Source organism: Manacus vitellinus, unplaced genomic scaffold, assembly GCF_001715985.3.
Source record: "Manacus vitellinus isolate BGI_N305 unplaced genomic scaffold, ASM171598v3 scaffold_9_pilon, whole genome shotgun sequence".
Taxonomy (NCBI): domain Eukaryota; kingdom Metazoa; phylum Chordata; class Aves; order Passeriformes; family Pipridae; genus Manacus; species Manacus vitellinus.
The window spans coordinates 3,488,754-3,511,615 of record NW_021940917.1 but is presented as its reverse complement, the minus strand read 5'-3'; the positions used below and the strand labels follow the sequence as shown (position 1 = coordinate 3,511,615).

Genomic DNA, 22,862 nt, shown 5'->3' with positions numbered 1-22,862 from the left:
CAAAGCACTGTGCACCTGGGAGAAAACTAGGCAAACATTGCTATTCTTTCCCATATCTCAAGCCATTGTACACACAAACATATTGCAGGTACTTTGCAGATCACTATGTTTTGAGTTCTGAGGAAATAATGAAGATTGAATCAGACCAGATCATTCACTTACTACACTTTTAAGTCTTTTGCCCACAGTCTAGTCAAAGAATGTTGTGAGAAAGGGAGTGGAGAATTTGCCCTGACTCTGTCTCTGACTACATAGTATTTGGCTGAGATTTGGAGTGAGAGGTGTGGTTACTCAGAGCTGCAGTCCTTCACAAAGGGATTTTACCTAGACGAGACAAGGTGACTTACTTTTTCCATTAGGATTTAAACAGAGGTTGGTTGAATGAGTCTATGATAAACAGAGACCTATAGATTTTTTTTCAGAAATGTTCTTAGGTAAATTAGCATCAGCTTACTGTAAACATCCATGTTTCTAGAGGGAGGCCTTATTTATGTTTGTCACATATGCTAGTTGCTTGGTCGAAATACTAAAGAAACCACTTTTTAAGAACAAACAACCCTATATTTGCCTAAAATGGCTCTAATGAGCAACTTGCCCAGGAAAGAAATGTCTCATAGACTAATCACAGCGTACCTACTGTGGAGCACCATTTTAACCTCTGTATCAGATGAATACCAGAAAGCCACTATTAGCAGTTAAATGGGACCAAATTGTACAGCATAGTTTTTAGTGGCCAGATACCTGTGTCACTAAACCAGGCTAATAACTAGCAAACATGCCAGAAGATTGATGACTTCAGCACACTGGAATTGCTGGTATCCTGTGACATGCACCAGAGGGCTGTACAGCCGGGATTAAGGGAACACACCAGACTTGTCCAGAGAAATGACACTGATCCTTCCTCTGTCTGTCTTGCATGTATGGGCTGTCTGCTCCCCGGGCTACAGACAACTAGTCATCTCAGATTACATCCTCAAGTTCAAACAGTGGCAGTAGAACACAAGATACTAATTAATAAAATGGAAATTTTATATAAAATTCATGAAAGAGGAATGCTGGAAGGATGCTTCTGACAACAGACTTTCTTCAAACTTGTTTTCATTGTGTTTTTGTAAGTTTCTATGAGAACAAGAATAAAGAGAGAGTGTGGAGACAAAGCGTTCAGCAAAGATGTCAGGAACTAAATCCCTGAGCAGGGCCACATCCTTAAGGCAATTTTAGTCAAACATGAGCATTATAATAGAGTATAGGGCAGTGATTTAGAGTGCCTTCTCTGTGACTAAGTCTTCATTTCAAACCTTACATAAAAAAAAAGCTCCAGCTCATTTAGTAACAGATTTTCTATTGTAGCCATTTGAAAGTGTAAGGAAATGAACAAATTTAACTGCAAAAGATAGGCAAGGATAAGTAAATCAAAATAATGGAGGGGCAATATTCCAACACATGCCAGCTGCCTGTGCCACACTTAAAGAAATGCCTATACTTCAGCACTGGCACTCACTTAACATTTTCAGAACTGAAAACGTTTCTGCATTTCACTAGCAGTACAGATTTCAGATTTAACTAGCACAAGTCAAAGCGTGAGTAGTAAGATTAGAACCAAGAGCCATTTGCTGTTTAGTAGCCAAAAAAAAAAAAAAAAAGACATCACTGGTAATAGAAGAGGTTGTATCAATTTGCAACCTCTAGTTATGGAAACAGAGCTCTTATGCTCCCAAATTACTGGATCCTACAAATAAAAGAAAGGTGAAGTTTAAAATAGGTAACATCAAATGTCAAATGTGGCTTCAGGAAACAGCAGGTATCCTTGACCCGTAATTGTCCACCTGCATAGATTTCAAGTCAGGCTATCCATTTCCAGGCTGCAATGAGCAGTAGAAGCTTGTCTTACTAAAACAGAGAAAAACTGTCATTGCCCCAGGACCTTGATCTGCTTTTTCAATAAAAGAGGCCATGTCTAATTTGTCAAGGCAGCTGCTCAGGGTTCAGGGCATTAGAGCTATTGTGTGATGGACTAGATCCCCAGCTACATTCATCCACAGTCACCCAGTGAGGACAGCTCGGTGGAGGAACAGACTGCCTCGTGCTCTTGTTTGACCCTTGTAGCACTGACATATTTATCAAGAGCTGTGAATTCACTGTAGGATGTGCTTGCCCCACAGGGCCACTACTCTATCTGGAAATAGCAAAGCATAACTGGTGGACAGGATGTTGAGTAACACCCAGTTTCATTTTTGTGATGTTTATATTGATTATAGGGAGATGTCGTGCCATACAAAGATGATGAATTGAAAGGGCAGCCTAGCCCTTTAAACAAGAGATTTCTAAAATTGCTTTGAAATTTGAAAATTGACAATCTTGTAGCTGAAAGACATATAAAGCACTTTTTAGGGTTCTTAATGCCAGTATACTATTAAAATGTCAATGTGCTGTTAAAGATATTTGAGTGATTCATTTTCCTCATATAAGATGTGCCTAGTTTTAAATATTGTATTAATTAACCAGTAAGATGTCCTGTAGTAATTTTACAATGACCTAAACACCTACAGTCCTGGTTCAGAGTACTCTTAATACGATCCGTAGTTTAATTACATACCATGTACAAAACACCACCTACATTTTTCTAATATAGATTGTCTTTTAGTTAATGGTATCAACATCCCTCTTAGTATGTAGGAAGGATCCCAAATAACTCTTTTCCATTTTTCATAGTGTTCTTTAAGACTGTAAAAAAGGCACACTTAAATCTTTGTGTCAGCATGGGCTGGTGCTCACTGATCAACAGCATGTAGTTAATTAAAAAATGAAAAACCTGGAGAGGGCATAATTGAGATTTCGAAATTGTAATTTTATTGAACATTAAATAGAGATAACAAATGTCATTGTGTTTGGAAAACAGTCGTTCCTATGAATTTCCTTAGTTTAGTCAGGTGTTCAGGTAGGTGTTACTTCGAGCTTTTTAATAGTCATTTAGTGAGACACTGTAGTCTCTTGTATCTGATTACCGTTGCTATTACTTTTGCTAGACTTCAGTCATGTGTTCCAAGATTGTGCCAGTAGCTGAGAGAGAGGATAGGGAAAAAATATGTTGTTATTCTCACATTACACAAAAAAGAGTCTTAGGCATTCTATTGAGAAGTTTTTCAGCAAATAGTGTGAATTTACTATTGTATCAAAAATGTGCATCCTGACATCACCATGAGGGAAAAAAGAGTTTTGTTGACCAAGCTGTAAGTTTTTTTTTAAATCTCATTCCCTCATGCCCAGAAGAGACTCATCACAATTAGGCAACTAAATACACAAACAACTCTGTGTACATTGAGGTGTTCCTAAACCACCAGCTGATAGTCTGACAGCTCTCACTACCCCAGCAGAGCAGAATAAGTCAGAGTCCCTGCTGAAGTAGATTTTAACAGCTCCATTGGCATTAGAAGAGCTTAGGTTGGTTTATAGAGTAGTTGCTCAGGAAGCATTAAGAGGCATTTCTGGCACAGGTATACAATGCAGCAAACATTTGGAAATGGCTAACAGCACATTCATCACCAACTTTGTGTTGGCCAGGATATTAAACTGTCTTCTACCAGCAACCAGAGATTGCTATCTTCTGTGAAATAAAATCTCAGCTGAAGGTGCAGCTTGATAGCATTGTCACAACTGGGCATAAACTAGACAGTTCTTTCAAATGCCCAACAAGGATTTTTTTAATTGGAAAATAACACCAGCTGCATGCTGTCAATAACATGCCATCTTGTTCATGTTCCATCCAATTTTACACACAATTGTGATAGAAAATAAAAGAACAGCTGTTATTAAAAAAAAAACAGGGAGGGGGGTAAGCAGGCACATTTTTGAAGCCCTACAAAGCTACTGCTATTCACTATCATGTTCTTGTAGAAAGAAACAGAGGGGTATTTTTGGAGAGCCTGAAAGATCTGCATTTACTGAACACAAACAGTACCAGCACAGACAAGGTATTTAAGGGTGTGCAGAAACACCTGACCAGCACTACACCAAAGCCTTCACTAGAATAATTCCAAAAGTCTTCTGAGAAGCACATATGTTCCAAGTGTTTTCTTATTCTTTAAGTCAGAAAATTATGCTGAGTTCCTGTTTGGAAGAAAGAAGGATGTGTGAGACAGCAGCTACAGTGCTGGGTGAACACTAAGTACCACTTTTTTTTAAAGACACTAACAGAGGTGGTCTTATCATGTGGTGCAGAAAAGGCCATCGGTAGTTTCGTTGAGCCTGTGGCCAGCACTGGAGAAACTGAACTTCTGCTACAAGCTTATAGCCCCCATCAAACAGTTCAACAATTCTCCATGTGTATTCATTGCTGAATGAGTCCCAGTCAGTGCTTCTCAAAGAAGGGCACAGAGCAGGAGTGCCTTCTGTCCCTTCTTCTGCCTGCTCTCTGCACTGAACTTCTTGCATTCACCACAGCCTGCCCAGGGATTTGGGCAATCAGGGCTCATAACAAGGAGCATAAAGAGCACTGCTCTTTTTTTGGAGAGAGCATTCAACTTTATCTCTACAAAACAGTAGACTCTATTCAGTGTCTTAAAGAAGTCTTACAGTCCTGCAGCACTTTATATCTTTTTTGTCTAAATATGATCAGCTACAGGCAATGTCTTGAGGCAGTCATCCAGTAAGACCAATTAATTTTGTGTACGCAGGGGGATTTGTATATCTCAGTGTGCACTTCCAGTCATTGAACTAAATTACTAATATCAAATCAGCAGCTACTTTCATATACCCAGAATCAAGACCTGGAAAGACAAAGTTTGTCTGTAGTTGCTCATAGCAAGACAAGTTGATAACATCAGCTGTGCTTCCCTGAAAGGTTTGGTCTCACCTACACTGTGTTTAGAAAAGAGGAGAGGGAATAAATATAGGTCACTGAGGGAAAAGAGATTGTGATGAAATTTTCTAGGGTTCCAATACTAGGAAAAAATGAGGCTTTAACCTCCCATTTAGAAGTTTGTATATCTGTAGATCAGTAAACGTATCTTGAGAGCTAGTCTACAAATGTGAAAAAGCCAGTCACGTTCCTTGTTATTGCACCTACATTGGTGTTCATTAACTAGCTGTGCAAACTTCCTGTTTTTCCTGCAGCATTGGAAAATGCTGTGTTAAAGAGCATGAGCAGAAACAAACAACTACAGTAAATCCAGAAAAGTGAAATTTGTCCAGAACCAGAACTGATTGGAAGGCTGGGGGAGTTGATGTTTGCAGCAACACTGCTGTTTGTGAGATATTTGGTAAAGCAAACCCAGAGGTATGCTGGACAGTCAAGAGGGTGTCTGGATGGGATTGGAGAGGACACTGGCTTGCCCACAGAAGTGTGGTTAGATTACTGCTGGCCCCAGGGCAGCTTTATTGGAGCTGGGACAGATACCTACTTGCCAAAGTATGTCCTCTCAGATTAAGCTACAGGTTCACCTCATCCAGGGAAGCAGACCGGCCCTAGTAGTTACTGAGCATGTTAAAAAAATGCACAAAGGAAACATCCATGAAGTTCTGGCATCAAAGTATAAATGTACATGCATTGCCTGCAAGGTGGGGAGGTGGTAAAAAAATTAGGTTAAAAAAAAGCAAAGAACTATAAGTCTGACATACAGAAAAATGCAAATCACTACTGAAGACAGAAAATTAAGTAAGAGAGATATCATAGCAGCACCAGGGCAAGAAGTCCATCAGGGAAATACTGTCTTTTACCTCAGGATGTGGCTGGAGTGACTATGCTTGCTTTAGTGGACATACTGTGGTTTCAAATTTATGTAACAGAGAAAGAAGTGTGCTGATATTTATATTTGAAGAATAGTGAGATGTCGATGAAGAACTAGCAGTAAAATGAGTCTTGCTGACTGTTACAGCCAGTGTTTCAAACTCATCGCAATTCCTCAGTCACTTAATGTATCCATAGGCAGATGAGGCTATGGGATTGCAATATAAACCTAATATCAGATATGTATAAGCTATTTTTTACCTACATCACCAGCCCTGCAAATATTTCTGGAAGAATTCTTGTCTTTTACTGATGAGTGATGGGGGGCATGTTTTAATTCTTGAGTCTAGGTCTTTTAACTACACCTCCTGTGTTCACGAGTGTAGGAGAAATGAAGAGTTAATCCACAATGTTTGCAATATACAGTGGTAGCATTTTAATGACAGAAGAGGTTTCATCCTTTCTCTGTATAAAAGCAGACCTGGTCCAGCCATATTCTAACATGCATCAGCAACCCAGCTGTGGGCAGCAGGACTGTTCCTAAGAAATACAGTCTATGTGCATGAATAAACATTGTTGGCTTGGTCACATAGTTGTTCAACAGTTTAATAATAATTTCCAGGGACCTCAGGGAATAGGAAATATAGAGTAATGTCTTATTTAAATGTCTTGAATGTATAATAGATAACTCCTTTGTTAGTTCAGCTGTGATGTGTTCAGTTCCACGAGTAGCTCAAAATTAGCATTTATATTTTTGTGCCTTTAAAGAAGATCAGAGCTGATGAGGAAACAATTTTCACTTTTAGGTCATATGCAGTATTTGAAATTTAACCCGAATTCTTCCTTAAAGCTGCTTTGAGCTTCAGCCTGCTAAGCAGAGCTGCTAATGTTGACATTCTGCAAACTTCACTTTTCCCTGTTGTGCAGAAAGGCCATAGTTCAAAACAGGCTGTATAAAAGGAGAGGAAAAGCTACAGAATTTCTCAGTGACAGCTTCTCTTTCCTTGACACTGTTCATAAAAACATCTTCCAGAAAGGCACTGGGCTGTCCAGAATACAAAATGCTCACGTCAGGAATAGAAAAAGAAAAAAAAAAAAAAGAAAAAAAAAAACACCCAGCATTTGTTCTGCACCATCAGAGGAGCTCCATGCAGTGAAATGGGAACTGTGAAGATGAGAAATTCACTTTGCAAGCTACAACAACTTCTCTAGAGCCCTGAAATCATGCATATTCAGCCAAACATATGTAAATCTGTTTTAACCCAGCTGTGAAAGATCCCCCGAAGTAAGCTAATAAAGAGCAGCTGGATATGTTTAAGCTCATCCCAGGCATAGTAGAAAGGTCCCAGAATGTATACTGAGCTTTTCTTACGTCACTAGAGGAAATGCTGCAGACTTTAAAGGAAATTTGTGTTTTAAGAAGCAAAGCAGAATGAAGTTTGTCTCTGCCGAGACAAACTACAAAAGAATTAATTTTCCTTGACATTTGAATTTTATGCTTCTTGTTTTTAACTACTGTGAATGCCCGTGTTTTACTTTTTTGTAAAGGACATGCTATGTCTGCTTTTTGCCATCACACAGGCATCTAAAATTATCATCTCTCACTGGGAAAGGGTGAGAGGTGAAGGAAAGTACTGAAATCAGGAGAGTTCAAAGTGATCAGTCACTGCATACCACCTGCCAGTGGGACAAAGGTTGTCAAATGCTTTCTAGTGCAGGAGCTGGCCCTGAGCTTAGCCTCTGAGACAAACAAAAATTGAGCTGGCTTCAGGACTGTAATGACTTTCATTATTATATTACATATGCAGGAGGTTGTGTCAAACAACCCTTCTCCCACACCTGCAAACTTAATAACAGAGATACTACTCAGAAGTAACACCATTAAAAAAGCTTTAAGAGCTTGCTGTTCCAGTCTTTTCAGGTCTACCTCCCCTTCGCTTCAGTGGGTGTGAGAGTTGTCTGAGCATGAACTTTCTGGTTTAGATCTTGTCATTTCCATCTATTATAATCCATTGTTTCTAATCTCTCAAATTTCATAAGTGTGAGTTCACAAGGCTATGGTGTGGGTTTTGTGTGGCCACTATGACATGCAGAAAAATTATGTTTCAGGCTCATTATCAAACTAAAAACAGATAACTTAAATCCATTCTGAAAATATTACTTCAGAGAGTCACAAGTTATCTCATATGGACATGTTCATCTCTCCTCCTTTTGTAAGTTACAACCATCTTTTTTTCTATGGAGAGTCATGTTGGCAGTCTGTCATGAAAAGTGAAGTGATGTAATTTGAACCAGTCAAAAGGAGAAATAAAACCGCTATTAGAGATCAATTGATGAACCTATCCTCGAGGGATTGTTTCTGAAATAGGTCGAATAAAGGGAGAGAAAACCCTAACAAAGGCCGATCTGATTGCTTAGATACTTTTCAAGGCTTTGTTATCTGTTATTTCAGTCACATTATATATTGATTTTGTTTTCACAGTTCTGAACTATGATTTCTCCTTATGCCTCCAATGATCCTCTGGTCTCTTGTAACTGAAGGTTTTTTCTTTACCACCTTCATTATTCTCTCCAAGTGTAGGCATCCACTTTTTCTTTGTTGGGTATCTCAGACTACTAGCTCAGGCAACTGGCTTTGAGAGCCCTAGGGTGGAATCTGAGGGGAGATGGATTACTGTTCTCAGCACAGTCATGCAGAACTTAGAGTTGCAGACCTTTACAAGTCAACAATACAGCTTTAGTGCGAGAGGAGGGGGAAAAAGCATTTGCCAGCAAGTTTAACTACAAATGTTTGAGTTGATTTTTTTTCTAGCTAGTGACACTGAGAGTCCAGAAAAATGGGTACTGGGTTGTATTGCCCTGAATCAGCAGAATGAGTTCTTGGAGCTGGAACAAAGATGAAGGAAAAAAGCTTACTTATTGTTTTCAAGAAAGCAATTCCATTAAAGTGTCAAACACCAAATCATTGGGATTATAATGTGTTTTGTTTATGTCAGATCTTGAAATTATTCCTTCAGGAAAACATGAGATAAGATCTCAGAAATCCATGGTAGACTCTGATCATTCCTGAATTTTCTGTCACTTTAAACCTGGCTGTCCAATCTAAATTTGTCAGCCTTTTTATTACTAGTTTAAAAAGAGGTAGAAAGCTTGTTTGCACCTGTAGGGATTTTCCAGTCTGAAATAGTCTTTTAGCAGCATGAGACTACCTGTAAACATAGTTTTAGCACCTGGAGACACATGTTGAAAACCTTTTCAGTGGTATTTAAAAAATATATTCTGAAGCCCATAAAAGTCTTAATTCATAATGGGTTTTTACCAGTGTTTCTTGCAAGCCTAAGGAGAAGAAGATGGACAACAGACAGAGAAGCTTGCACTGAAGAGTGAAATTATCTGCAAAGTTTTCCCCTTAAATAATAACAGTGAAGAAATCATTGTGTCTTTCTGGAACAATGACTTGTTCTGTAGAAAGTCCCGAGTGATTTTGTAGGTGTTGTAGATGGAAGTAGGCACATTCCCATTTAGCTACAGAGGTGAAGTTTAAGGCAGCAATGACACTCCCTTCCTAATTGCAGTTAATGTGTGCTCTAGAGATAAATATTACCTGATTTCCTGATAGTTATTCCCTCACTTCCCTTCCAAAACATCATTCTTCATTTCCCACTTCCATGTTTCAGCTTTGTGTGCCACCATTTTGGGTTATTACTTTACGAACTCTTGCAGGCAACTTTGAAAAGTTGAGCAATGACAGCTTCCTGCCGAGCTGATCACAGAGTGATCCTGGTGCACATGGGATGTGGTCTTCCCATTGTCCAGGGTACACCTCTTGCAGCCATAAATCATTTCGGGGACAAAGGTGTCTTTGTCTCCACACTACAGCTAACTGTAGTGCTCAAACTGAAAGGTGTTCATACAGGGGATCTTGTAGTGATCGGACCAGGTATTGCTGTCTGTCCTGAGAGTTTTCCTCACCAACTTCAGCTTGGTTGTGGAAGAAGGCAACATCCAAGCTATTGTATCACTAAAACAGCCTCACATTAAGCTATTCAAACTGGGAAGAAGCTAGACTTAAAAGAAGTTACTGTGGGGTTTTTCTTGATGTTCTGCCATTCTTGTCACACAAGGATCACAGGTGAGACAAGGAAATTTAGGCTTCATCATGACATGTTTCTTTTTAAACTGTACAGTATAAAAGGACACAGCTCTTTTGCTAGGCCTCTGGAGTTGAGGTCTTCCTTTCTGCAGATGCCTGTTAATTGCTGTTCTCTTGAGACATGCACCTTACTTCAGATCTCTTTCCAGGTAGAACTTTGATCAGTACTTTTCAGCTGCAACTTTTCAGCAGGTTTAACTCACTTTCATATACTTCTGAGAAGATAAGTCAAAGACTTTAGAGAAGTCAAAGAAAAAGTAAACCTTTTTTGTTTTCATGAAAGAAAGTTTGTCTGGTTTAATGTAATTTATTACTGAAAAATTTGCTCTGGGTTGTTTTTTTTTTAATTACTTTATCATCCTTTGAATGCTCATAAAATTGATTGGTTTATCACTTGTTCTATTGTCATCCCCATTCTAAAATTGTACTAGCAGGTCTGTGTTTTGTTAGGTCTTCCCTTTGGCTCTTCTCAAAGGCAGATAGTATGCTTGTCCTTTTCCAGAGCTCTTCTTACTTAGATTACCTCCAGTGTTGTCCAAGATACTGTACAATGTCTAGAAATTGCTTTGGCCAGCTCCTTAAGCTGCTGGGGACAGATTCCATTAGACAATTTGAAAATGTCAACATTATCTAAATATGTTTACTTTTTTCTCTCTATCATGGTCAACACTTATTCCCTGACTTTGTTATATTTCTGATCACAGATCAGAGTGGGGAATTTTGTTGAAAAGTGAAGCAGGAAAAGGAGTAAATAATTAAGTCTCCATGTCTTGCCTTATCTATCCTCCTTTATTGAAGATTTTTGTGTTGATATTCATTATTCTTTTTCAGCTCTGCTCATGCCATATATTCTTTAGAATGATGAACTCTATTCCTTTGTGATTATTTCATCCTAATTACATTTCTGCCCTTGGAATTTCTTTCCTATTAAAATTAGTTGGAGAAGAGCATGCCCAGAATAGTTTCATCAGCATTTTCATACAGTAATGTTTTCAGCCCTGTGCACATCTTGCTTTTTAATTTTTTGGTTTTTTTAGCACATATACTGTCCTAGCCCTTAATACTTTTGTTAAGAAAAGCCTTACTTTCTGTTAAGAAGCAGCCTCACCTTCCAGCTTATGATAATCTAGTATACAGGAGATCTATATCATTGTATAACCTCTGGTCTTTTCTGTCTTATTTTTACCCAGAGACATGCCACAAGTCTGCTTCTTTTCCAGAACTTTAGAAAAAGTATATGTATTACTGACATAAAATGTAATGTCTCCTTGCTTTTCCCCCAGCTACCTTTAGTGAACAAGCTAGATCAATGCTCTTCATGTGATTCATCCAAGCACTAGCTCATTTTAGAATTTAATCACCCTTAAGGTTTGGAAATATTTTTCTTAATGTCCTCTTACCAACCAGCCAGCCAAAACAGTTTACCTTACCTACCAGCTCTGCAGAAGAAGGAATGAATTATGTATAGCAGAACAATGCAATACCATATCAGGTCTTCTCTCTCATTAGATGAGTAAGAAGAGGTGATTTTGCACGTTCCAGACTGTTACAGTACCAGGTATAAAGAAAATGAGTGGTGAGGTTAGGAGATGCAGACAAAAAGACACAGGATGAAATTACAGAAAGTTAGTGGAGGAGGAAGGATCAGGTTGTCTGTGAGAATCAGAATGACCATGAAAAGGGGAGAATATCGGGTGACTAGACTGGCTATTTTAGTAGCTAGAAATAATAATGCATCACTTGTAGGAAGACCCTGAACTTGTAAGCCCAGCTGTGACTTGTAAGGAAGAGAGCTTGATTTAAATGGAAGACTTCAGGGAGGTCAGTAAATGCCAGCATGTTTGTGGCATTAGTGACATGTAAGGTCTGATCCTTGAAGGTGCAAATATTTAATGTCATCTGCATCTTTGTAACATTTTCAGTTTTACTGTTATCATCTTTACCACCACACATCTCCCGAGTATAATGTTAATACAGGTAACTGTGTCAACACTGTCCCTTTCCAAAGAATAGCTTGTTGTTATCCCTAGTGATGTCTCACTACAGAAAACAGGAGTATGAAGTAAGCAATGTATTTTCACTTTTAAAAATGATACTTTGCAAACAGGAAAGTGCTACACATAACACTTTAAAAGTATTTAATTTAGAATAATAGTTTTATTATTAAATAAGATAAAAATAATGTGGTGATAATTATATCAAACATATTTTACAGTCCCATTCCATTATATTTTATGCAGCCAGCCCAGTGTGTTTTGCAGTACATGATGGCTTAGAAGTATGTCAGATACCATATAGCTGTAAGATTTTTTTAATAGCAGGTATTTCCTCAAAAGTGAGAGTCTGAATACTTTACTTAACTTTCAAAAATGTAAGCCCTACATTTTTCTGAGTACTTTCTCCATTAATTTTAATTCCTTGAATAATGAGTGCAAATGAATGAGCCGTGGGGTCTGTGTTGTTCTTTAAGAACTGTGGGATAGGTAAAAGCACATGCAGTGCAGTTTGTAAAGCAGCATGAACACTGTCCTATCTGTTTGCTTCAAACTGGTTTGTTTGGGATCACACACCTGCTTATTCATCCCAGTCTGTGAAGGCAGTTACTACTGATGTTAGGGGCTTGAGATACTGATAGACAATTACCACAATTATCAGCCCATTTTGTATTAAATTCCAACCCCTCACCCCCCACCCGCCCTGTGGTCATGACAATAGAATGCTGAACATTTTTCCTACTTTTTCATTACTTAGTTTTATCTATTCCATAAACCCTAATGCAGGGTCAAATCTCACCCATTTTATTTTATTTACTTTGAAGTTAGTGGGATTGCTTGCGTAACTAAAGATACATGGATGTGATCCCTGATAAAAAATAAATTATATCATTAACCTGGCACTGTGTCCAGAGAAGATCTGCCTGCCTAGAGCAAAACCACTAATGTTAAATATCCTGTAGTATAGAAAACATAATAAACATCAGGAAGGTTTGAGTTCCAGTGGAACTAGCTGGAATCAGGCTGTTTTAAGACCATCATAAATTTATGCAGATAAAACACCTGCAGCATGCACAGTCTCATTCCAGCTACCCCTCCCACGAACACAAATGGTTATTCAGTCTGGACTGTGTGGTAATTTTGTAACGTGAGTGCTAATGATTTGATATCTGTTGGTAACCTAAAACTGAAGATTTCATGTTGCTTTTGTATGCAGTGATGCATGTTTCTGTTTAAAGCTATCACTTGCAGAGTAGGACTTAGCCTAAAGCAGAAGGCTGAGAGTGTAGAACTTGAAGTTTGTCTTAGCCAGTAGGAAGTGTCAGGCACGAACATGAGTTTTAAGCTATTTAATTGCATCCTATCACCAGATACCTGAGAGAGAGAACAGCACTTTTCCTCTCCCCTCTCCACCATGAGGAAGTTGTACACAGCCATGTGGTTGACCCTGAGACTAGCTCAGTTGATTAAAACATGGTACTGCTGGTCATGGGTTTGATTCCTGTATGGGCCATTCACTTAAGAGCTGGACTCAATGATCTTTGTGGGTCCCTTTCAACTCAGAATATTCTGTGATTCTGAGGTCTCCTCTAAGCTGAACAAATCAAATATCTTCATCCACTCCTCATAAGTGATGCCCTGTAGTCTTTTCACTCCTTTGGACACATTCCAATATTTTTATACAGTTGGCCCTTTTATCTACCAGGACATGTTGTTGATTCATATTGAGTTTACCATCAATCAAAACTGCCATTTCCCTTCCCACAGGGCTGCACTTCAGCCTCTTGTTCACAGTCTATACTGTAAAGTCTTTAATAACAGGATATTAGAATAACAGCATCATAGAATCGTTTAGGTTGGAAAAACCTCTGAGATCACTGAGTGCTGCCATTAATCTAGCACCACCATGGTCTCTGTTAAACCATGTCCTCAAGTGGCATGTGACAGCAGTGACACACACTTCTCAAACAATTCCAGGGATGATAATTCCACCACTTCTCTGGGCAGCTTGTTCCAATGACTGACCACCCTTTCAGTGAAGAATATTAAGTTACTAAGATATGACTTTTCCCTCCATGAACCCATGCTGGCTTTGACTGTAGGTGCTTGCACCATTAGGTGGGCACTTGTTGCCAAATACTCTGAAATTGCTGGGATAAATAAAACTCTCTAACACCATCATTTTAGCATTAGAAAGCAAGGCATTACCTTAATTCCGACCAGAGGTGTGTGTGTAAGACTAACAGAGTTCAGTTAATCCCACATAGACCCCAATACATAATTTATCTACCCATTTTTACATTTTTAGCAAACAGTTAAATTAATTTTCCTTGGTTCTTAATTACACAGTTCTCTTTCATTAGTTAGTATTTACTTCCTATTAGTTATTAATTTTTTGCTTTTTATAATAATTAGGTCACATCTTTAGTCCTTTTAGTATCTTTGTCTAGGAAAGGACTTTCCATCACATATATTGAGTCTTTGTTAGCCGCTTTCTTTATCTGCTGATTTCTGCAAAAAGTCCTTGCAGTTCATAAATCTTGGGTTCCAGATGTCCAGCTTCAACAATACATCTTTCTCTCTCCTTAGCTTTGTTCACTGAAGCGTATCAAGGTTAACCTTTAACAAAACTTACAGTTTCAGTACTTTTCCCAAGCTATGTTCCCACAAAAGTAGCTTATGACAACTTCTTGCTAAATGCTGGCTTGAAGTGATTTAAGACCTAACACAGCATCTATGATTAATTAATACAAGTAATCAAAAGGTTAATTAAAGCTATTAAAAATTAGACAATTATATCATTTCCAACACACTGAGTGGGGATTTTGAGTCTTTTTCGTGCAAAAAACATTGGACTTAAGTGCCCAAAGGGGCATATCTGAGAAGTTTGTGCATGAAAGGTGTCCATGAAATTAGGCTTTTTAAGTATCTGTATCTGTAACTGATTCTCCAGTTAATGACTGCAGTTTTACCAGTGTAAATAAATTTGGTCTCAAAATGCTGCAGGGTCTAGCACGTAAATATCAGCAGGTGAAAGTCCACAGGAGACCAACACATTTGCAGTGAAATATTGTTTTTGCTGACTGTGCTGTAACCACTAGTCTGGGCTTCTACATACAGCAATTTTGTACATGGATTTAAATTACAGAGCTAGGTTTTGCTGCTGCTTGTTAAGCACTGATGACAAAGAATAGAAAAATCTGCCTCTTAAGAAGCTGCTGGGCTTTAAAAGAGGGTTCTCTTAGAAACGCTTAATTTGAAGATTGTTTCTAATTATATATTGTTTTCTGAGATTTACTTTCCTGCCCTTACATTTTTACTATTAAGATATTTATATGGATGCTGGATCTTATTTTCTTAAGTGATCATCCACTCTTGATAATTATTCACCTTGCAAAATCATAATCCTCTATATTGTCATAGCACAATAATGTCTGTGGCAACCAGCTGTGATGTCTCATGCAGGTGCTTATGATTTCAAAAGCTTTGCTTTTAAATATAAAGTTCCTCTCTTGTAAGCAAATATCCCTTGTCCACCTAAATGCTGCAATTAATTTGGGACAGAAAAATAGGAACAATACTATATCTAGTTAGAATATATACAGAACAGTATATATATATATATATATATAGAACAATACTATATCTACCTGTGGGGTAGAGGCAGCTTTTCAATGCTCTTTTAACATAGTTTGTGAGGAGCATTTTGGTTCTAATTCTGGGCTGCAAGTACCTTCTGTACCAAATACATGAAAAGACATTATTTTAGAGGAAGTTGATTTACAACATGAAAGTTTTGTATCTTCATGAAGTCTCAGGAGAGCCTTGGAGGTATATTTTCTGTCTTGTTGTCTCTTGCTGAGCATGTGGAGTTTTAATGCCCTGGCACTTAGGTCCTCTCTGGAGAAAGAGGTGGGAGAGATGTTCCTTCAGTTGCTTGTCAGACTGTGGCTACTCTGTGTTAAGCAGTAAGAACAAAACCAGAAATGAAAAAAAAACAAACTATAGGCTTTGTGCTTGTGTTTCATTAGTGCTGCTGGCTTCATGCCCAACCATATCAGAAAAAAAAAAAGAAAACAAACTACTTTCCTCAGAAATTCAGAGTATTCATTAATGCTGCATTAGGGACTTCAGATGGAGGAGATGCGCTCTGTCAAAGACGCCTTCTCAGACAGCAGGTGCTCAGAGGGCCAAGTAAGATTTGACAATGACCTGACCACAGCACAGGACTGCAAGATGAGGCACTCAGATGAGAAAGCATAGGCTTCAGCACAGAGGTCAGCCTATTCATGTGTTTAGAAAGGAGACAGCTTTTAAAATTAAAATAGCAAGGACAGTACAGTCATCTAGCAGGCTTAATAAATTTCAACACTGTGCTCTATCCTTCATAGTTACTTAAGCATCCTCCTGAAGCTCAGGCATGTGACACTGACTTAAAAAACATATGACAAAGATAACAGAAGGAAGAGCAGAGAACGAAGCCTTAAACAATGTGGGATGCACCTCTCTGGTATTTGCAGAGATTCTATCTCCCCTCCTCCTTTTAGAGGTTTTTCAACGTGAATGGCTTACCATAGTAAAAATAAGAGAGTATTAGACAAGGAGATATCAGAAAGAGGGAGGCGAGGAATGAGCCATATGTCAGAGGAGCAGAGCTAATAGCTCTGATCTGCTGAAGTTAGTGTGAGTTGCCCAGGGCCAGGATTTCAAACCAATTGCACTTGCCCTCTCCCTTCCCGAACTTTGTAGTCTCCAGCTGTACTGAAAAGTCAAGGCTGCACATGCAAGATATGGCTGACAGGTACAGTATGTCTCCAAATTTGGGCAACCTGATAAACAAAATCACCTTGCAAAACAAAAGCTAACCTCCCAGAGGCATGCCTTTAAATGAAGTAGTTAATGATGAGTTGCTTCCCCCACCTCCCTGCTCCTCCTTTGTCCTTAATTTGTTTAATCACTGTATGCTGTTTATTGCAGGAGTGATTCGAGAGAGTTACCTGAAGGGTCATGATCAGCTGGTGCCAGTCACCCTGTTGGCCATTGCTGTTATTCTTGCTTTTGTCATGGGGGCCGTGTTTTCGGGAATCATAGTGTACTGCATTTGCGACCATCGCCGCAGAGACATGGCTGTTGTGCAGAGGAAGGAAAAGGAGCTGACCCACTCCCGACGTGGCTCCATGAGCAGTGTTACCAAGCTCAGTGGCCTCTTTGGGGATGCTCAGTCCAAGGAGCCAAAGCCTGAAGCTATCCTCACGCCTCTGATGCACAATGGCAAGCTGGCTACCCCAGGCAGCACTGCCAAGATGCTAATCAAAGCTGACCAGCACCATCTGGACTTGGCTGCCCTGCCAACCCCTGAGTCCACCCCAACCCTGCAACAGAAGAGAAAGCCCAGCCGAGGCAGCAGGGAATGGGAGAGAAACCAGAACCTCATCAATGCCTGCACAAAAGATATCCCCCCGATGGCCTCACCAGTGATCCCAACTGACCTGCCGCTCAGAGCTTCTCCCAGCCACATCCCCAGTGTTGTGGTCCTGCCCATAGCCCAGCAAGGCTACCAGCATGAGTACATTGACCAGCCAAAAATGAGTGATGGGGCTCAGATGTCTGCAGAGGACCAGAATGCCACTCTTGAGTACAAAACTATCAAGGACCACCTCAGTAGCAAAAGCCCCAGCCATGGGGTTAACCTGGTGGAAAATCTTGACAGCATGCCACCAAAAGTACCCCAGCGGGAAGCTTCCCTCGGGCCCCCAGGGGCCTCGCTGTCACAGAGTGGCCTGAGCAAGCGGCTGGAGATGCACTCTTCTGCTTACAACATGGACTACAAGAGAAGCTACCCTACAAACTCACTCACAAGAAGTCACCAGGCATCGACTCTCAAAAGAAACAACACTAACTCCTCCAACTCGTCCCACCTCTCCCGCAATCAGAGCTTCGGCCGGGGTGACAACCCACCACCAGCCCCGCAGCGAGTGGACTCGATACAAGTCCACGCTGCTCAGGCACAGGCTGTGACTGTATCTCGGCAGCCAAGTCTCACCACCTACAACTCACTGACGAGGTCAGGTTTGAAACGCACGCCCTCGCTAAAGCCAGACGTACCTCCCAAACCTTCCTTTGCTCCTCTTTCCACATCCATGAAGCCGAACGATGCATGTACATAATCAGAGTGGGGGGGGAGCGGGGCAAGGACAGCAATTAAGCAGAAGTTGCCCTTGAAAGCCAGTGTTCTGCAACTGTCATCACTCGCTCCTCTGAGAAGATGGTGGTTGCAAGCTAAAAATGTGTTGGATTTCTGCTCTCTGGGAAAAGTGGAATATTTTTTTAAACCCGAGCCATATGACCCATGGTTGAAGGTTTCAATTGCAGGACTCACCCCCACAACCTGCCAGTTCTTTGCTCAAAAGACTAATCCTCCATCACAAACACTGAGCCAAAAGCACACAGGTGAAAGATGACTGTGACATTTCACCCCCTAGCCCCAACTGCACAGTGCATTCCTGAACTGGGAAAGAGTGCTCTGAAAAGCAAAACAAATGTAAAAAACAAACAAACGGGGGGAAAAAAAAAAGAAGGAAAAAAAAGAAAAAAAATCAATTGATAAAGCTAACTCTGACTTAACAATGGCAGAAGTTTACTACTTGCAGGTACTGTGAAATGATGCCCATCAGTGTTAACACCCATTCGGTCACAACAGTTAAATGCCGGGTTGGGCAAACTATGTCATAGATTTCCTCTACTCTTTTAATAAATAACACTTGACTGTTAACACAAGTAACTCCTCTTATTTATTGTTCAACTTTTGTTTTTCCTAAAGAACTGACCTGCATATCATCCTGTGAGCAGCTTTTCAGAGAAGTACCTTGAAAATTACACCTATTTAACGTGAATCTCATTAACTGGAGTAATTAGAACTCTTTTATTTTTCCAAGAAATTTACTGAGTTAGATAAGTTGGAGCTGGAATTCTGAACTTTGTGCCTGGACTGCCTGGTTAGCTGAAAAAAAAAGGGGATATCTATTTAAGTCTCTCAGCTAATTAGCTGGCTGGGCCTCTGACCTAAGACAGCAACAAATACTGCAAGTTCATAACTTCTAAAGCAACTGCAAGAGAAACTTAAAAGCTGCACATCTGTGCACCATTGCTATCAACATGGCTTTGTCAGTAGCTAATACTTTCTGTGAAGGCACCAGCTTGTGATGTGCCATCTCATTTCACCTTGCATGTGAGACGGCAAACAAAATCCTCAAACAGTGTGAACTAGCTAATATGCCGGCTGTTACCATGCATAAATTATGGTCTTATCACACGGGTTTTTCGTGGGAATATATCTGTGAATAGCCTGTTTTCTTCCACATGTAAATTTGTGCCTTACACCCTCAGTTGTGTATATTTGTGAGCTGTAGTATGTAAAACCTTTTTCTTTTTCCCCTTTGAGTAATGCAAATATTTATTGATCCTTCCTCCTCCACCAAGCCCCTTCAAAAACTGGAGTAAAGACATTGAAAGAAAGTGGTGGTTATTGTCATAACCCCACATCCCTAAAGAAACTAGGCTAGCTCCATACCCTCCACTGCAGTTTGACTTTCTAGCTGTGCCAAGTCCTCTCTCAAAACCACCCACAAGTGGTGATGCTCCCAATGCACCATGCTGGGGGTTCTGCCTTGCCCCGCCTCCCGCTCCCCTTTTACAGCATGGAGATCATTCTCACTGGGCAGCAGGGAAATGACTAATGATGTCCACGGAGCTGGTATGTCCCCTGGCCAGGGATGAGCACCGGTGAGAGGGGCCAAGCCCTGCCGAAAGCCCAGCCGCACATCCTGCTGCCTGCAGGGCACGTGGAGCTAGGACAGGCAGGCAGGCTCCTGCTGTAGCTACCTGCTGCTCCAGAAGGATGCTGCATATACTTCTTTGGGGAAAAACGCGGGGTTTTTTTCCTTTGTTTCTTTTGTGTGACTGTGCATGTAGCTAGTGTGGGAGTGTGTGCGCGCCCAGGTGTGTGCGTGTGTGTGTGTGCGCGCGCAGGTGTGTAAGTTCCTTTCCAGTCTTTCAGTTTATGCAAAAACGTAGTTGTGTTTTTAATCTGTTACAATAACTGTGTCAACATACTGTAGAAAAATGATGGGGATCGCTTCTAAGCTTTTTATATATATATATATATATATCTCTACTGAACAGTATGTTCGAGTAAGGTGGTTGTTTCTGTTTCAATTTGTTTTTTAAAATTTTATACTTCCATTTGTTTTTCAGGGTTTTGGTTTTGTTTCTGAATGATTGAAAAGATCGATTTTAAGTCCGTTAGTTTATAGATGGTATATATAAAGTCTGGATAGTCTACCCCAAAGTGTGTAACAAGGGTGCTTGCATGTTCTTTCAATTCATCATGGCTTCTTTTATGAAACAGTTTTGTTCACCCGTAGTGAACTATGCAGACTGGAGTAGATAGATCTGTATCCAAAGCAATGTTGTTGTTTTAATAAAAACAAACAGAAAACCCTTTGAAAACAGTAGGTAGCAAGGTAATTTTTTTTAAAAGAACCAACTCACAACCTTTTTACCAAGCTCCAAACCCCTGAAGCACCAAACACGCAGGTTCCCTTGATATTATCCCTCAAAGCATTCTCCCAAAACATAGAGATGAATAATCACGGCAACAGCTTGTGCAGAGATCTGCCTTCGCAGTGTACACCACAGTTAATGAGTTGACCTTGAAATGTGCATTTCGTACTCGGTGGGTCTTCTGTGTTCATCCTTTCCCACCCCCAGTTCCCTTCCACCCTCTGTTTTGAGGGGTTCATGAACCTATGTGTGCCTTTGCTTTCCACCCTTGCTATACACTGGTAGATGCAACAAATTCAGACTCTCATTTGTTGTAAAGTTGTAAAGTATTGTGATGTCACCAGTTTCCCTTCATTTCCACTTCCCCCTAACATATGATTCACAACTTAATGTCGGTTGTAAAAAAAAAAGGCAAGAAAGAAAAACAAAAAAGGAGGAGAAATGGGAAATAAAAGCTCTTGATTACATATGGTAATAAAACCAGACTGTTCTACTTTGTTTCTTGTTTCCAGCTTCTGTTGTTTCTACAATGATTTATCCTTTTCCTTTAAAAATACAAACAAATGCAATGCTGATCATTTAGGTTATAGTGAGAAAGAAAATTGTTACTTTCTGCCTCTTAAAGAAGATGAACTTGAATGTAGTGGTGCTGATAATTAAAAATTGAATCACACATTTGCTCTCCCTCTATTCATATTTTGCATTTTCTTTTTATAAGCTTGTTCATTGTCAAATATTTATGGCAGACTTAATAGTTTGAAAGATCAAGCCTGGGATTTAAGCACACGTGGTCCACCAAAATAGATCATCATACAGATGTGACTTCATCTCCAGACTTTACATATTAATAACGGAGGAGCCTGTATTTTCTTTTAGCTGCATAAATCTGTTGTGCTTGATAGGGCTGATTTAAAGGATGATGCCTGAGACTAATTCTGCAAGAAAATAGTAGAAAACAGATAACAAAAAAAGAGTATAAAATCACCCTAGTCCTGGGAGTCACTAAAACATAGCTGCATTCTCCACATTTATTTTGTGTAAATGGGGATCACTTATGCACAACCATTACCAACAGTACAGAGAAACGCTTGGTTATGCTTGTAACTGGACTTGGTGGGTTTGTTTTGTGAGAGGAACAGGCAATGTGAGAGTGTGATCCCTTAGAAACAAGGGATCTAATCCAGTAATCTACCCTTTCTCTGATCATCTTTGGGCTTTTCTGCCCTGCCAGTACACCCTGTTCTGGATCTAGAGCCCTCCTGATATGTGCCGCATATGTGACATGCAAATGCAGAGCATTACTAATACCATTTTTCAGTGCCTTCCCCACATATTCATCTGTTTTTTTTCTCAGTTCAGGCTCCCTTCAAGCTGGGCACACTAGCATGCAGATATGTGGTGTGGGTGCAGGGAGGATGTCTTCCAGGACCGGGGTGTGCCCCAAGTAATGCTAAAGGACCTGCTGGTCTGGGGACTGAAAACACTGTACAGTCACACAGTGCTCCATGCTCTGCTGCATTTGACCTGCACACTCCCAGAGCTGCAGTAAATGGGAAAGTGAAAGCTCTCTGGGTGCTTAGGGACCTGTATCATTTTCAGTCCTGCAGCCAATCCTTTGTCTATAAGTGTTTGAAATGCTTCATATGAGCAATACCTGCAGAAGCTATTCAAAATTAATATACCTCTATTTTAACATTAATATAAATATTCCTCTATAAACAATTGCAAGCTACTACCTGGGGGACAGGCCCAGGAACGCCTCTAGTAGTGGTGCTGGATGACTCCTTTTGCATAGCTCCTCCGTGTCTTGCCTGGAAAAGGAAGGTCCATTTAAAGCGTGGGCGTGGGTCCGTTTAAAGGAGAGAGGGCAAGAAGGTGCCCTGATGCACAAGCCATTTGGGATAACTGCTCTGCTTATGTGTCCAAAACCTGCTGCCAAAGGGAAAGTGTGAACCTAGCCCCTTAAAGAATTATTCCTTCGCAACACCTCCCCAAAGGTACACTTCTGAGATGGCATGAACAACAGTCTCTGACAGAGACTTGTCTTACCTTCTGCTGTGCAGGAATGACCGGGAGAGGAACTGAAGGAACCACTGCCCTGGTGGGGTCTTGGCAGCCAAGCAGAGTGCAGGCACCCACAGCAGCACCCTGCTAAGGAATAGTTCTTCAACTGAGCACCCACAGCTCCCCACCCCAAAAGAGGCAGTGCCTTCAGCCTGCAGTATGCTGGCTTTTGACAGGGGAGGAGACCACTGAACTACATGCTGTCTATTTGAATCATGAGATCTGTCCCCTACAGGGACTGCTAGTGCCACACTGAAGAAGCTCCCTGAAGCTGAATAGGGCAAACAAGAAACCCAAGAGAAAGCAAAGATGCTTTGAGCACTTCTGTCAAGTTAGTGTCATCTTATTTATCGCATTAATGGTA

At 40.2% G+C, this 22,862-nt stretch overlaps 1 protein-coding gene across 3 annotated transcripts in view; it reads left to right on the top strand.

Moving 5' to 3' along the window:
- The window catches only part of SEMA6A (semaphorin 6A), a 117,838-nt gene extending 96,906 nt beyond the window's left edge, over positions 1 to 20,932 (top strand). For all 3 annotated transcript variants that reach the window (XM_018086079.2, XM_008923294.3, XM_008923293.3), the window contains one exon: positions 16,850 to 20,932. In XM_018086079.2, coding sequence (XP_017941568.1) covers positions 16,850 to 18,039 — 1,190 coding nt within the window. In that variant the 3' untranslated portion in view covers positions 18,040 to 20,932. The remainder of the gene's footprint in view (positions 1 to 16,849) is intronic.
- The last annotated feature ends 1,930 nt before the right edge of the window (positions 20,933 to 22,862 follow it).